This window comes from Scylla paramamosain, chromosome 22 (assembly GCF_035594125.1).
Source record: "Scylla paramamosain isolate STU-SP2022 chromosome 22, ASM3559412v1, whole genome shotgun sequence".
Lineage (NCBI taxonomy): Eukaryota > Metazoa > Arthropoda > Malacostraca > Decapoda > Portunidae > Scylla > Scylla paramamosain.
In genome coordinates this window covers 9,900,883-9,918,599 of record NC_087172.1, presented here as the reverse complement: position 1 = coordinate 9,918,599, position 17,717 = coordinate 9,900,883, and the positions used below count along the sequence as shown (strand labels likewise).

The following is a 17,717-nucleotide window of genomic DNA, read 5'->3' as shown; positions in this document are numbered from 1 at the left end:
CTGTCACCCACTCTCTAAACTACCCTCCTATAACTTTTATCCTTCTCTTTATAACTTCATCTCAAGTTTCCTTTCTGACCATTCTATTACTACTGTGGTAGACGGTCACTGTTCTCCTAAATCTATTAACAGTGGTGTCCCTCAGGGTTCTGTCCCATCACCCACTCTCTTCCTATTATTCATCAATGATCTTTAAACCAAACTTCTTGCCCTATCCACTCCTACACTGATGATGCCACCCTGCACTTTTCCACGTCTTTTCACAGATGTCCAACCCTTAAGTAAGTAAACAGTTCACGCAGGGAAGCCACAGAACGCCTGACTTCTGATCTCTCTAAAAATTTCTGATTGAGGCAGAGCAAACTTAGTATTGTACAATGCCTCAAAAACTCAATTCCTCCATCTATCAACTCGACACATCCTTCCAGACAACTATCCCCTCTTCTTCAATGACACTCAACTGTCCCCCTTTTCTACACTGAACATCCTTTGTCTGTCCTTTTCTTATAATCCAAACTGGAAATTTCACATCTCTAGCTAAAACAGCTTCTATGAAGTTAGATGTTCTGATACGTCTCTGCCAGTTTTTCTCACCCCCTCCCCAGCTGCTAACTCTATATAAGGGCCTTATCCGTCCATGTATGGAGTATGCTTCACATGTCTAGGGGTTCCACTCAAACCACTCTTTTAGACAGTGTGGAATCAAAAGCTTTTCATCTCATCAACTCCTCTCCTCTAACTGTCTTCAGCGTCTTTCTCATCGCCAGAATGTTGCATCTCTTGCTATCTTCTACCGCTATTTTCATGCTAACTGCTCTTCTGATCTTGCTAACTGCATGCCTCCCCTCCTCCCACAGCCTCGCTGCATAAGACTTTCTTTCTCTCACCCCTATTGTGTCCACCTCTCTAATGCAAGAGTTAACCAGTATTCCCAATCATTCATCCCCTTCTCTGGTAAACTCTGGAATTCCTGCTTCTGTATTTCCACCTTCCTATGACTTGAACTCCTTCAAGACAGAGGTTTCAAGACACTTATTCTTCAATTTTTTATCACCACTTCGGACCCTATTCGGGACCGGTATCTCAGTGGCCTTTTTATTTTATTAGATCTTTGTTGCCCTTGGCTGGTGACCCTCCTACATAAAAAAAAAAAGCTTCTTGTCCTATCTCTTCCTACGCTCATGATAACACCCTGCACTTTCCTATGTTTTTTCATAGATGTCCAACCCTTCAAGAAGTAAACAGTTCATGCAGGGAAGCCACAGAATCCCTTACTTCTGAGCTCTCTAAAATTTCTGATTAGAGCAGAGCAAAAACCCAATTCCTCCTTCTATTAACTCGACACAGCCTCCGAGACAATTATCCCCTCTTCTTCAGTGATACCCAACTGCCCCCCTCTTCTACACTGAAAATCCTTGGTCTGCCCTTTACTTATAATCTAAACTGGAAACTCCATATCTCATCTCCAGCTAAAACAGCTTCTATGAAGTTATCTGTTCTGAGTTGTCTCCACCAGCTTTTCTCATCCCCCAGCTGCTAACTCTATACAGGGGCCTTATCCGTCCATGTATGGAGTATGCTTCAGATGTATAGGGGGGAGTAGTGGTTTCACTCATACTTCTCTTTTAGACAGGGTGGAAAAAATAAAAAAACTTTTCGTCTTATCAACTCCTCTCCTCTGACTATTTAGCCTCTCTCTCTCTCTCTCTCTCTCTCTCTCTCTCTCTCTCTCTCTCTCTCTCTCTCTCTCTCTCTCTCTCTCATCGCTGCAGTATTGCATCTCTTGCTGTCTTCTACTATTATTTTCATGCCAACTGCTCTTCTGATGTTGCTAACTGCAGGCCTCTCCTCCTCCCGCGTCTTCGTTTCACAGGACTTACTTCTTTCTTTCACCCCTATTCTGTCCACCTCTCTAATACAAGAGTAAACCATTATTTTCAATCATTCATCCCTTTCTCTGGGAAAGTCCAGAACTCACTTCCTGCTTTTGTATTTACTTCTTTCCATGACTTGAACTCTTTCAGGAGAGAGGTTTCAACATAATTTTTGACAACCAGCATCTCTGTGGACATTTTTCAATTATATATTTTGTTGCTCTTGGCCGGTGATATATATATATATATATATATATATATATATATATATATATATATATATATATATATATATATATATATATATATATATAACACTTCAAACCTTTTGTTTCACTCTAGATTACTTTTTAATTGTTTATTTGAACTTATTTAGATATAATATGAAGAATAAAGAAAAATAAATAAAACTACCAAAAAAAATTTTTTTTTTCCTTTACGCCTGGGTTTTTTTTCCAACCCTTCTTCAAGGTGACAATCAACACAAACAATCCATCGAGAAGGCAGTGGATGCCAAGACTATGGAGGTAGCACACACTATATTATTCGTCTATACATCGAATAAACGTCCAACACTAAAAGATACAACTCCTTCTACCTATATCCACATCCTGTAGGAAGCAGGATAGGAGGAGGACGTAAAGTTTTAGTTTGTTAATATTCCTTCCTTTTTTAAAAATTTTGTCCATTTTTTATTGGTTTTTCATAGATTTATGAAATACCGTATTTGCTTTAAAAAAAAAAAAGTATCTGATAATTACTGTGCGTCTAATGCGGCCGTAGTACAAACGCCTATGGTCTGACCATTTTATCCTGAGCGTTTAGGCGTTGTCCTTTTTGGGGTAGTTCTCGGCTTGCGGCGTTGCCCAACTTTGTACTGGGCAAATTATCAGATTAGAGTCTAAAGTCAGTGATAACCTCACTCCCTACACACACACACACACACACACACACACACTCTCTCTCTCTCTCTCTCTCTCTCTCTCTCTCTCTCTCTCCCTCTCTCTCTCTGCATACAGAATTTCCATTCCACGCAAATTTATTTCTTTTAAAGAGATCTTTGAATTATTAGAATTAGAAAAAAATCTGAGTCTCTCTCTCTCTCTCTCTCTCTCTCTCTCTCTCTCCCCCCATTCACTTCCCTTATCCCCTTTCCCTGCACTCCTCTCCCATCCCTCTTTCCCTCCCGCTTCCCTGCCCTCCCTTCCCTCCCTTCTTTATTTCTCCATTCCCTGCTCTCCTTCCCTCCCTATTCTCTCCCTTCATCCATTCCCCTCCCTCTCTCTCTCTCTTCCCCCTTCCCTGCTTCCCTCTCCCTTCCTCTCCCTTGGCTCTTATCTCAAACAGATAAAGGGAAAGTAGGTGACAGGGAGGGAGGTTTATGATAAGACGAAAGAGGAAGGGAGAGGAAAGGAAAAAGGGGGAGAAGGAATACAACCGTGGAAGAAGAGTACATGGGGTAAGGAGGTGGAGGAAGGGTGAAGGAAGAGGCTGGGATGATGGGGAGATAATAGAAAAATGAATATAAGCAGCAAGGGTGAAGAGTGAGTGAAGGATTAGAGGGAAAGAGAAAGTATTGAGAAATAAATATTCTCTTTTCCTGTCTTCCACTCATTTTAATTTTTTCATCATTTCCTTCTCATTTATTATTCTCAATCAGTCTCATTCAACTTCACAATCCTCAGAATTGTTCTCTCTCTCTCTCTCTCTCTCTCTCTCTCTCTCTCTCTCTCTCTCTCTCTCTCTCTCTCTCTCTCACACACACACACACACACACACAGAGAGAGAGAGAGAGAGAGAGAGAGAGAGAGAGAGAGAGAGAGAGAGAGAGAGAGAGAGAGAGAGAGAGAGAGAGAGAGAGAGAGAGAGAGAGAGAGAGAGAGAGAGAGAGAGAGAAGGGAGGGTGGGTGGTTGGGTGAGACATGGAAAGAGGTAGGAGGTCAGAAAAGGGAGTGGGTGGGAATGGGGAAGAAAGGATGAAAGGGAGAGGAGAGCATGTAGGGAAGGGAAAGGAGGGCATGTAAGGAAGAGAGAGAGAGAGAGAGAGAGAGAGAGAGAGAGAGAGAGAGAGAGAGAGAGAGAGAGAGAGAGAGAGAGAGAGAGAGAGAGAGAGAGAGAGAGAACAAAACACACACACTTACGGTTTTAGATGTGATGGTATCATTGCACAGACACAGGACTGCATCATATCAGATGTGAGGACAAAACATAGTCTTTTAGGGATTTTGGTGAAACTTCTGCTGTTGCCTTAGACATATCAAAAGTTTTTGATAGAGTCTGGCAAAAAGCTTTGATTTCCAGACTATCCTTCTACGGCTTCTATCTTTCTCTCTGTAACTTCATCTTAAGTTTCCTCTCTGACCGTTCTATTGCTGTTGTGGTAGATAGTCACTGCTCTCCTAAGTCTATTAACAATGGTGCTCCTCAGGGTTCTTTTCTGTCATCCACTCTATTATTCATCAATGATCTTCAAGACCAAACTTCTTGTCCTATCCTCTCCTACGCAGATGATACCACCCTGCACTTTTTCACATCTTTTCATAGGTGTCCAATCCTTCAGGAAGTAAACAGTTCACACAGGAAAGCCACAGAACGCTGACTTCTGATCTTTCTAAAATTTCTGATTGGGGCAGAGCAAATTCAGTATTGTTCAATGCCTCAAAAAACTCAATTCCTCAATCTATCAACTCGGCACAACCTTCCAGACAGCTATCCCCTCTTCTTCAGTGACACTCAACTGTCCCCCCTCTTCTACACTGAACATCTTCGGTCTGTTATTTACTTATAATCTAAGCTGGAAACTTCACATCTCATCTCTAGCTAAAGCAGTTTGTATGAAGTTAGGTATTCTGTGTCGTCTCTGCCAGTTTTTTTTCTCACCGCCCCATGTCCATGCTGTCCATGTATGGACATGTATGGGGGGATTCCAATGACACCACGAGTTTAGATAAGGCGGAATCAAAAGTCTTATCAACTCCTCTCCTCTAACTGACTGTCTTCAGCCTCTCTCTCATCGTCACAATGTTGCAGCTCTTGCTATCTTTCCCTCCAGTTGAACAGTTATGAATATTCAGTCTTCTCCTTGTTCAGCAAGCATGTGTCCCAGGTTGGTGTCTTCTTAGACCGCCTCTACATGGGAAGCAGCTCTGGCATCCATGAAGTGGCCACCAAAATGCGATTTTGAATGGAAGTTGTTACTGTATGTAAAGCGTATGTACCTCACGTCATTATTCCTCGGCATTTATAAGTGAAATGTTCAAAAGTTTTCTATTTGCATGAAAACGTGTAATATGTGTAAGTATCAGTATTTAATGCTATATTAAGCACCGAAGCCGATGCTCACTTGTTAGTAGTGTGGGGTTAACCTGCTGGTTGCATGCGGGCATCACTCACGGCCAAGTCGCGCTCTGACAAAGACGGGCAGGATGGTGACCGAGGTAAATACTTTAATTTTGTAGTAAAAACTGATTGTCATAGTGCCAAGTTAATTGCATGTATTGTTAATGAATATTGTAATATGTTGAAAGTGTTTAATATCAATGTATAATGTTATTTTGTAAGAAATTGAGACCGAGAACTTGTTCGCAGTTCTTACGGTCATGCCTACCTCATCAATAAACGTCAGAGAGAGAACTGCCTTTCCTCGACCCTACGATGATGGGTGTGATCAGTAAAACAGATCACCTGAGAGCCAATTGATGCCCAGCCGGTGCGGCTACAGAAGTGAAAAATCTATTTTTGGTGGGGCTGAGTGGATGCCAATGTTTTGGTCCCACCCATAGTTTCCTTCTCTCCCTCCCCCTGTCTCATTCAGACCCCATCTGGAATTACATGGTATTTTTTTTAAGATGAGTGCTACATATCCTGTCCTTCTTACCTTCCTAGGCCACATCCCCTTTCCAGCTAGTTAGTAGGTGTTTAGGTGTGGGTTCAATGGCTGAATGAGATAGTTGCTCTGTTTTATTTATTATTTTTTTTCCCTTTTTCTTTGACTTCCTTTTTTGCGAGTGTTTGTTATGGATAGCTGTTTACATGCATGTAAATGTTGCAATTTTCTGGATCCTGATTTCCATCTCAAATACGTTGATGAAAGTCTCGTGCATAAAGAATTGGCATCCACTCAGCACCACCAAAAAAAATTGATTTTTTCACTTCTGTTCAAAATCTTATTTTATTTATTTATTATTTTTTTTTTATTTACATAAGGGATAAGGTTGGGTGCAAGCAATAATGTGTGTCATCCTCAAGACCGGTTTCTTGTTGGGGGGAGGGGACAATGTCCTTGGGTAAGACTGAAGGCTGAGAGAAGTTCATGTGGCTGTAGTAAAGAACACAAGTGACACATTAAGCTTTGCGTCACAACTGAATTGGTTAGCTTGACAGTACCTGTTTTTCTTGGCCCAACATTGACCTCATTCCTGCACTGAGAAACCAACACACAGGTAGCTGAAAATCTTTACTAGAGGGCACCATTTTGGTGTCTGCTGCTGAAAATCTGATGACATTTTGCCGGAATTTGCCCATTGTGAATTGGCCTTGAGCAAGACTGATAATACAAATAATTTTACTTTCCCAATTTGTATTTTTTAGTGTAGATTAAACTGCTTGAATTAGCAATAGCCTGTCTGCATCATACAAAACAATACAAATGGTGGACAGGCTGGGCCGGCGAAGAAACTGTTACAAGATATGAACAATCTTCAATTGACTTCATTTTGATTTTTCATGCTGATTATTTGTTCACTTTGTATTCTAGAGCAACATATTATAAACACACCTATGGACTATGAAGGATCATAAAGGTAAGTTTACAGTTGGTATTGTACACGACAAAAAAAAAAAAAATAATAAAATAAAATAAATAAATAAATAAAAGAGAAAAGAAAATAAATGAATAAAAATTTGTGCCTTCCACATATACCACACAGGGGTAACTTTTTGGCATTTTTATTTTTTTCTTGTGAAAAGTGTACGTTATATGCCACAAAGTACTGTATATGGTTACAAACCATATAGATATATGTATGGTTACAAACCATATAGAAGGAAGAGGCAGTACAACACCTGCTGAAATGATTATTACTCCCAGTGAGGTCTTAAGCACTGAGGGAGCACACACCTGCCGAAATGATTATTGCTCCCAGTGAAGTCTCAAGCACTGGATCAGGGGGTGCTGTGAACATAAGAACATAAGAACATAAGAAATAAGGGAAGCTGCAAGAAGCGACCAGGCTTACACGTGGCAGTCCCTGTATGAAATATACCTACCTATTTCCATCTATTATCCCCATCCATAAACTTGTCTAATCTTCTCTTAAAGGTCTCTAGTGTCCTAGCACTAACAACATGATTACTGAGTCCGTTCCACTCATCTACCACTCTATTTGAGAACCAATTTTTTCCTATCTCCTTCCTAAACCTAAATTTTTTTCAAGCTTGTACCCGTTATTTCTTGTTCTATCCTGGTTACTGATCCTAAGAATTTTGCCTACATCCCCCTTGTTATAACCCTTATACCACTTAAAGACTTTTATCAGGTCCCCTCTTAACCTACATCTCTCTAAAGAATGTAAATTTAACAGCTTCAACCTCGCCTCATAAGGAATACTCCTCATCCCCTGTATCCTTTTAGTCATTCTCCTCTGTACTGATTCTAATAGGCCTATATCTTTCCTGTAATGTGGGGACCAGAACTGCACAGCGTAGTCTAGATGAGGTCTGACCAGCGCCAAGTATAACTTTAATACTACTTCCGGCCTTCTACTTTTAACACTCCTAAAAATTAATCCTAGTACCCTATTTGCCCTGTTTCTGGCTTCTATGCATTGTTTCCCTAGACGGAGTTCAGAGTTAACTATAACTCCTAAATCTTTCTCGTACCCTGTACCTACCAGAGTTTGGTTGCTTAATGTGTACCTATTGTGTGGGTTTCCTCTACCTATGATAAAGCACTTTGCATTTATTGATATTAAATTGCATTTGCCATCTATCCATCCATTCATTCATTCTATCTAAATCTGCCTGCAAGGAACCTATCATTACACCCAGCTGTGACCTCAATGAATGTTTCATTGTGTCTCACAACACAAGGGGACAGTCACAGCCTGCCCTCTAAAGACAAATCTCTTCCTTTACACAAACTATGGTTTGACCATTTTTATTCGAGTGTTTAGGCATTGTCCTTTCCGGGGATTCCCCGGTCTGCGGCACTGCCACACTTATACCAAGACACACCTCATGTCAGGTATTTCCTAGCTCAAAATTAAATGGTGTTGTAGTATATATATATATATATATATATATATATATATATATATATATATATATATATATATATATATATATATATATATATATACAGTGATGTCTAAAAAAGGCAAGTTAGTGTAATATATGTTTTTTTTTTTGTTACTTGCATTTTTTTTTTTTTTTTCCAAAACACCACAATACTTAGCAATGTTTCCTCCAGGCGTTGTCACATCTCCATGGATGACTGAGTGAGCTCACACGGTCAGAGTGACAGTGTTAATTCATGGTCACTTCCTGTCACCCCACCAACCAGGATGGAAGCTACCTCTCCAGCTCTCTCTCTCTCTCTCTCTCTCTCTCTCTCTCTCTCTCTCTCTCTCTCTCTCTCTCTCTCGTCACCTCCACAGTTGAGAAAAAGGGTTTACTTACTCAGTAAATAATTATTTTTTGGAAGAAAAGGCTAATAAGGGGTCATTACTTGACCCCTCAAGAGCTGTTGCCCGAACAGTGAAAGCCAAAAAATGTGCCTTGACTTCTACCTTGATGGCGGTGTGGAAAAAAGTTGTAACTAAAGAATAAAAATATAACATCATAGTTTAAGGGAAATATCATATCTAAAAGAAAACCTATCACATTTAAACGAAATTCACAATGGAGAGAGAGAGAGAGAGAGAGAGAGAGAGAGAGAGAGAGAGAGAGAGAGAGAGAGAGAGAGAGAGAGAGAGAGAGAGAGAGAGAGAGAGAGCGGTGGGGGGAGGGGCTGTTTTGACCAACTAACAGTCAGATTTTTCTCAAATTCTAAAGATTCATAGGTAAGTATAGATCTCTGATAGAAATAAATTTGTATGAAATGTAGATTGTATATGCAGAGAGAGAGAGAGAGAGAGAGAGAGAGAGAGAGAGAGAGGTGGTGTGTGGGGAGTAATGTTATTAGCAACACAGAGGCTCTAATCTGATAATTGCCCGGTACAAGGTTTGGCAGGGCCGCAGGCTGCAGAATCCGCGGAAAGGACAATGCCTAAATGCTCAATTAGAAATTATCAGACTCTGCACGCACCTAATTACAGACACACCCTTCACTCAAAATTCAAAATTATCATGGCGACTCCTACAGCAGCCTTGGAGTCCCCATCTCAGGAGGGGACCATCAATGTCCCCAGGTTGGACTGCTTTTCTTGTATCAACCCTAAGTGTCTTGACACCCTCCTCAACTTTTCCTTCATTAACTTCTGCAACTTTCGCAGTCTTAGATCTAATTTTTAATCTGCAGAACAATATCTCTCCTTTATTAAACCTCATCTTCCTTTCCTCACTGAAACACAGTGTCTGAGGCAACTGACAGTAGCCCCTTTTCTGTTCCCTCCTACTTTCTCTATCCTCATTTTCAATCCAAAGCTGGATGTTGCGTCTGTGTGTGCAATGGCTTAACCTGCTCTTGTGCCCACACTCTTGAATCTTCCGAGATTTCCACCATCTGGTCACGACTACAGAGCCACTCTCAAACTAAATTTATCTGTGCAGTATACCTCTCACCTAATTCCTCTGACTATATGAAATTCTTTGATTAATTAACTTCCAGAGAACACTACCTTTCCTCTACTAAACCTCACCTTCTTTTCTTCACTGAAACACAAGTGTCTGAGGCAACTGACAATAGACCCTTTTCTGTTTCCTCATACTTTCTCTATCTCATTTTCAATTCAAAGCTGGATTTTATGTCTATGTGCGCAATGACTTAATCTGCTCTCATGCCCACGCTCTTGAATCTTCCGAGTTTTCCACCATCTGGTTACAACCATAAAGTCACTCTCAAACTAAATTTATCTGTGCTGCATACTTCTCACCCAACTTCTCAGAATATGAATTTTTCTTTTTTTTTGAGTACTGAACTTCCAGAGTGGTGGACATTCTGACTCTCTTCCCTTCTGTAGAGGTCTCCATTCTTTGAGACTTCAATGTTCACCACCAGCTTTGACTTTCCTCTCCCTTCACTGACCATCCTGGTGAACTAGCCTTTAACTTTGCTATCCTCCATGATCTAGAGCAACTGGTGCAACACCCTATTCATATTTCTGACCGTCTTGGAGATATGCTCAACATCCTTGACCTTTTCCTAACCTCTAATCCTTCTGTTTATGCTGTTATTCTTCCTTCTCTGTTGGGCTACTCTGATCACAATTTCATATCGGTATCTTGTCCTATCACTCCAATTGTTCCTCAGGATCCCCCAAGGCAGAGACACCTTTGGCATTTTGACTCTGCTAATTGAAGGGAGTTGAGGAAGTATTATGCTGATTTTCCTTGGAATGGCTACTGCTTCTGTGTCAGAGGTCTGTCTCTGTGTGTTGAGCGCATAACAAAGGTGATAGAGTCTGGCATGGAAGTGTAAACTCTTGCTCTCAGCCTAGTCCTTCCAAACCTTGGTTTTACACAGCCCATTCTCATGCTATACAAGATAGGGAGGTAGCCCATAAAAGGTGTTTGAGCCTTTAATCACCTGAATCTCATGCGTTTTATATTTCTGCTCGGAACCATGCCAAATCTGCTCTCCAACTAGCCAAAAACTCCTTCATTAATAGAAACTATCAAAATGTTTCAAGATCTAATTCCCCTCGTGACTTTTGGCACCTAGCCAAAAACATCTCCAATAACTTTGCTTCTTCATCTTTCTCTCCTTATTTTAACCTGATGGCACCACTGCCAACTTATCTGTTTCTAAAGCTGAACTCTTCACTTAAACCTTTGCACAAAACTCTACCATGGATGATTCAGGGCTTGTTCCTCCCTCTCCTCCACCCTAAGACTACTTCATGCTGCCTATTAAAATCCTTCGCAATGATGTTTTCCATGCCTTTGCTGGCCTAAACCCTCAGAAGGCTTATGGACTTGATGGGGTCCCTCCTATTGTTCTCCAAAACTGTTCCTCCGTACTTGTACCCTGCCTAGTCAAATCTTTCAACTCTGTCTGTCAACATCTACCTTTCCTACTTGCTGGAAGTTTGCCAACATTCAGCCTGTTTCTAAAAAGGGTGACCGTTCTAATCCCTCAAAGTACTTTGCTTTAATTTCCTGCCTATCTAAAGTTTTTTAATCTATCCTCAACAGGGAGATTCTTAATCATCTATCAATTAACAACCTTCTATCTGAATGCCAGTATAGGTTACATCAAGGCTGCTTTACTGGTGACTTTCTGGCTTTTCTTACTAAGTCTTGGTCATACTCTTTTGATGAGACTTTTGCTGTTGCCTTAGACATATCAAAAGCTTTTGATAAAGTCATGCACAAAGCTTTGATTTCCAAACTACCCTCCTATGGCTTCTATCCTTCTCTCTGTAACTTCATCTCAAGTTTCCTTTCTGATCGTTCTCTTGCAGTTGTGGTAGACGGTTATTGTTCTTCTCCTAAATCTATTAACAGTGATGTTCCTCAGGGTTCTGTTCTGTCACATATTCTCTTCCTATTATTTACTAATGATCTTCTAAACCAAAGTTCTCCTATCCACTCCTTCGCTGATGACACCACCCTGTGCTTTTCCACATTTTCCCTCAACGTCCAACCCTTCAGGAAGTAAATAGTTCAAGCTGGGCACCTAGCCCTACGGTCTGACTATTCTGAATTGAGTGTTTGGGCGTTGTCGTTTACAGGGATTCCCCTACCTTCGGTTCTGCCAAACTTTGTTCTGGGCCATTCTCTCTCTCTCTCTGCATATAAAAATCTACATTTCATACAAATTTATTTTCATCACAGATCTATACTTGCTTATGAATCATTAGAATTTGAGTAAAAAATCTGCCTGTCAGTCAGTCAAACTACCTCTCTCTCTCTCTCTCTCTCTCTCTCTCTCTCTCTCTCTCTCTCTCTCTCTCTCCATTGTGGATTTCGTTTAAATGTGATAGATTTCCTTTTGGATATCATATTTCCCTTAAACTATGATGCTATATTTTTATTTTCTAGCTATGACTTTTTTTCCCATATCTGAATCCAAATAGAAGATTCTCTTTGAGAATCTTCCTTAGAGATTTAGTGCATCCTTTGAAGGAAATACTTTCCTTAAATTCTTCCTCTACTTTATGTAGTGTTGAGATCTCCTTCCTTGCATAAAATCCCAAAACTCTCCTTCTCACCATAAGTTTCTCAGTCATCAACGTTGGTTATGGTTGCAGGGCGGTTCTTTATTGGTGAGCAGGACACAGGATGTGCTGGTGGCCTCTGTGTCATGTAAGCTTCATTGGCAGATGAACAAACTCTTCTAACTGTTGCCTCGCTTACGTTGGTGCCTTTAGCTGTTCAGGCAACAGCTCTTGAGGGGTCAAGTAATGGCCCCATATTAGCATTTTCTTCCAAAAAATACTTATTTACAGAGTAAAATAAGCTCTCCTCGGTTGTGGAGGTGACGAGAACGAGCGGGAGAGGTAGCTTCCATCCTCACTGACGGCGCGAGAGGAAGTGACATTGATTAACACAGTCAGTCTGACCGTGTGACCTCACTCAGTCATCCATGGAAAAGTGACAATGCTTGGAGTAAACACTGCCAAGTATTGTGGTGTTTGCAAAAACAAAAAAAAAAACAAAAAATGCAAGTATCATTAAAAAAAAACATATATTACACTAATTTGTCTTTTTCAGAGCATCACAATGTATATATGCTACAACACCACTTAATTTTGAGGTAGGAAGCACCTGACATGAGGTGTGTCTTGGTGTAAATGTGGCAGTGTCGCAGGCTGGGGAATCCCCAAAAATGACAATGCCCAAGATGGTCAGACCATAGCCTTGAGATCAACACCAACACCAACACCAAGACCCTTCGAGATCAAGACCAAATTCGATTAGACCTAGATCAACACTGGACTGTCTCCTTTTCTTTTCTTTTTCTTTTCATCTTCTTTCTTTTTTTTTTTTTTTATCTCTTGTCAGGATGATTTGGTTCATGCTGAGTAAATTGTATTATCTTGTCCCGTTAGGGTGAAATTCCTTTCTAAGTTTCTTTACCAAACAATATGTCAATTTTGCCTTTTTGAAAAAAAAAAAAAAAGTACGAAGAATTCAAAATGTGAACCAAATTGTTAAAAGGTCAACCTTTTTCTCAGTTAAAATCTTCTACATATGATAGGTTAAATACTGTAAAAAAAAATAAAGAAACAGTTTAGTGCTTGTTATATTGTTACATTTTGCCAGAAATATTCTTGAATTAAGTTTCATTTCTTAGGACAAAAAACTGGAAATACGGTAAAATAATGAGTAAATAAATAAATAAATAAATATATATATATATATATATATATATATATATATATATATATATATATATATATATATATATATATATATATATATATATATATATATATATATATATATATATATATATATATATATATATATATATATATATATATATATATATATATATATATATATATCTATCCTGCTACCCCTGGCTATCCTGGCTATCCTGGCTATCCTGCTACCAACTGTACTCGATATGTACTCGCTGTACATATTACAGGAAGGATATAGGTCTATTTAACAGAATCAGTACAAAGGAGATTGACTAAAAGGATACAGGAGATGAGGGGTATTCCTTACAAAACGAAACTGAAGCTATTAAATTTATATTCCTTAGAGAAACGTAGTTTAAGAGGGGATCTGATAAAAGTCTCAAAGTGGTAATAACAAAGGGGACGTAAGCAAAATTATCAGGATAATACAAGAAATAACAGGTTCAAGCTTGAAAAACATAGGTTCAAGAAAGAGACAGGAAAAGACTGGTTATCAAAATAGAGTGGTTGATGAATGGAACGAACTCAATAATCAGGTTGTTAGTGTAGAGTCATAAGGGAGCTTTAAAAGAAGATTAGACAAATTTATGGATGGGACGATAGATGGAAATAAGCAGGTATGTTTCATACAGGGACTGCCACGTGTTGGCCTGATGGCTTCTTGCAGCTTCCCTTATTTTCATTTGTTCTTATGTAGAAAACGGTTATGTATAAAGGGCGAAATATATTTACAAAATTTTATATATATTATGAGAACAGTTGAACAGCTAGATTAAATATTTCTGCTTTTCTTGCTTTATAAGTATTGTTGTATAGATAGATGGTCAGAAGGCCGATAGTGCTGTATATAGAATGTCTGTGTTTGGGCCGTAGAGTTTGTAGAAGTAGCAGCGAGGCACCTAGGAGGATGACAACGGCATCTGTGTATCAAATTGTCATGTCTATTTTGTGAATGAGGCGTGGTAGTGTTATTTTGAGTGTACATGAGTGTATGAGTTAGCACAGAGTTTTTACCTGTATTAGCTAGGGAAGTGTATATATGAATGTGTGCGTGTGATTCACCTACGGTTGTCTGCTGGTCACCCAGCCAGCCGTTCCCATACGGAAAGAGCTCAGAGCTCATAGTGACTGATCTTCCGGTAGGACTGAGACCACTGACACACCACACACCGGGACAGCGAGGTCACAACCCCTCGGGTAACATCCCATACCTACTTGCTGCTAGGTGAACAGGGGCTGCACATTAAGAGGCTCACCCATTTGCCTCGACACGCCCTGGATTCGAATCCGGGCTTTCTTGGTTGTGAGCTGAGCGTGTGTGAATTATTATGTGTTTATAAATTACGTATTGGCCACGATTGAGAGAGTGACTGAGTGTGACCATGGGCACGGGGCAAGCCGAGAGTCTGCTTTGCAGCACTACAAAGGAAGTGTTCAATAAACCAAGAGAGGATTTGCTGTGATTTTTCCTTGTCAATGCCTCTTTGCCTGCCTGTTAGTTGTATAAAAGCTGAGTAAACCTGTGATACTCCTGGACACTAGACTCATGTGACTTAGTAAGTCGAAATTCACTGATAATAGAGGATATCCTGATATATGAGGTATATTGGGATGCTGTAGTGCAGTGAGGAAGCGGTTGAGTGAATCCAGACAGGTAAGATCCTACCGGTTTCATAACAGTATGAAGAAACAAGCATAGTGGTATTGCTGAGTATGCGGGACGTTCAAAGGTTTTTGAGATACACACAATAGTTAATATTAGCCTTTGCAAAAGATTACAAGGATTGTGCAACATTGAATGCATTATAATGATGACTGTAAGTGAAAAAATAACATTGGACAATCTATCTTCGAACACCCAATTAACATTATTGATAAGAATGTATCACTGCGCACTTATATATAAGTAATTCTTTTATATGTAGAAAGTTAAGTTTAAGGAATAAAGTATTGGCAATAAAATCTATATTTCTTGCAGCCTAGAAGTTTTCGTTTTTAAATTTCGCCATCTGACCTTTCCGTCTACTTTGCCAATCATGAGGCTGAGCCATAAATGTAAACAAACAAGCCAGGTGGTGAACATGACGAAGTTTCTTATTGCTGTGAGTGACTGCAAGTTAAATTCTTCATCCAGCATTAAACAATATCTATTCATGAAGGATGTGAAAGTATTCAGTGTTTCTATTTCCGAGGGAGACACAGGCCAGATAGTGTACTAAGGATGAAAACAACTGAAGTCAGAGTTTTACCTGAGGACTTACATCCCCCCCATACTAAAAGATACGTCTTGGAAGAAATGTTCCCACCTACTGGGAGGGGTTCATATTCCTCAAGATTTGGAATTGATTATTGGTAAGTTAAATTCAATGGGATCTTGATGCCACACAAAATATGGCCGCCTTGATCGTGGGAAGGCACCAGATTTCTTACAGAAAAATTTAAAAAATCCTCTGCATGGGGTCACTTTGTCTATATCAGTGATTCTCATAGTGTGTGCCGTCATTATCTCCTTGGTGTGCCACAAAAATTTAGGTGGGATTTTGATTTGTGTGCATAATAAAATGAAACTATTGTAAATTGTAATATATATTTATCAAGGGTGACTAATTATATATAGTGTATAAATGGGCAGGTTTTCTCTTGTACATATTTCGTTGAAAGTGATACTGAGTTCAGCGTTTATGATTTTCTTCATGATGTTTTCTTTTTCTCGAAGGAGTGTCTTATTCTCTTTTGTAAGAATATTGATGATTTTCCCGCAGGATATCATCTTCGCCAGATCGCGATTTCGGGTCCTTGACCGAAATCGCGATCTGGCGACGATGATATATATAAATAAATAAATAAATATATATATATATATATATATATATATATATATATATATATATATATATATATATATATATATATATATATATATATATATATATATATATATATATATATATATATATATATATATATATATATATATATATATATATAAAAGGGCAAGTGTGCTGCAAAAACAAAATATTAGTTGTTTCTTAGTGTGCCATCATACTAAGTAGTTTGAATACCACTGGTCTATACAACAGTGGTGTTCCAAGATTTTTATCTTATATTAGTGTACAGTGTTCCAAAGCTATCAGTAAAGCCAAAATATTGAAGAAAATAACTATTAGCAAACAATACTTACATTTCAAGACGATGTGAGACACCAGTATCTGAAATAAACCATGAACATGTTACAGAGATAAAGGAATGGTCCATTTCTTCTGTGGCAGCGTGCCACTACTACTATTACTACTATTACTACTAATACTAATACTACTCCTGCTGCTGCTGCTACTACCATTACTACTACTACTACTACTACTACTACTACTACTACTACTACTACTACTACTACTACTACTGCTACTACTACTTGAATCTTCTGAGTTTTCCCCCATCTGGCTACGACTACATAGTGACTCACAAACTAAATTTATCTGTGTTGTACATCTCTCACCTAACTCCTCTGACTATAAAAAATTCCTTGACTACTTAATTTCCAAAGTGGAGCACATTCTGACTCTCTTCCCTTTTGTGGAGATCTCCATTCTTGGAGACTTCAATGTTAACCACCAGCTTTGGCTTTCCTCTCCCTTCACTAACCATCCTGGTGAACTAGTCTTCAATTTAGCTATCCTCCATGACCTAGAGCAATTGGTGCAACACCCTACTCATATTCCTGACCGTCTTAGAGATACACTCAACATTCTTGACCTTTCCCTAATCTCTAATCCTTCTGCTTATGCTGTTACCCTCTCTTCTCCGTTGGGCTCCTCCAACCACAACCTCATATCTGTATCTTGTCTTTTCGCTCAAATCCCTCCTCAGGATCCTCCGAAGCGGAGGTGCCTCTGGCATTTTGTCACTGCTAGTTGGAGAGGCCTGAAGAGGTATTTTGTTCATATTCCTTGGAATAACTACTGCTTCCGTTTCAGAGAGCTATCTTTATGTGCTGAGCGTATAACAGAAGTGACAGTGTCTGGCATAAACTGGTGGAGACGTCTCAGAACACCTAATTTCATAAAAGCTGTTTTAGCTACAAATAAGATGTGAAGTTTCCAGGTTAGATTATAAGAAAAGGACAAAGCGAGGATGTTCAGTGTAGAAGAGGGGAACAGTTGAGTGTCACTGAAGAAGAGGTGTCTAGAAGGTCGTGTCCAATTGATAGATAGAGGAATTGAGTTTTTGAGGCATTGAACAATACCAAGTTTGCTCTGCCCAATTGAGAAATTTTAGAGGGTTGAGGAGTCAAGCTTTTTGTGGCTTCCCTGTG

General features: G+C 39.3%; 1 protein-coding gene across 14 annotated transcripts in view; it reads right to left on the bottom strand.

Moving 5' to 3' along the window:
• LOC135111521 (scoloptoxin SSD14-like) overlaps positions 1-17,717 on the bottom strand; it is a 439,479-nt gene that overhangs the window by 347,358 nt on the left and 74,404 nt on the right. For all 14 annotated transcript variants that reach the window (XM_064024900.1, XM_064024905.1, XM_064024903.1 and 11 more), the window contains exon 2: positions 16,587-16,614. In XM_064024900.1, the coding sequence (XP_063880970.1) occupies positions 16,587-16,588 (2 nt within the window). In that variant the 5' untranslated portion in view covers positions 16,589-16,614. The remainder of the gene's footprint in view (positions 1-16,586; positions 16,615-17,717) is intronic.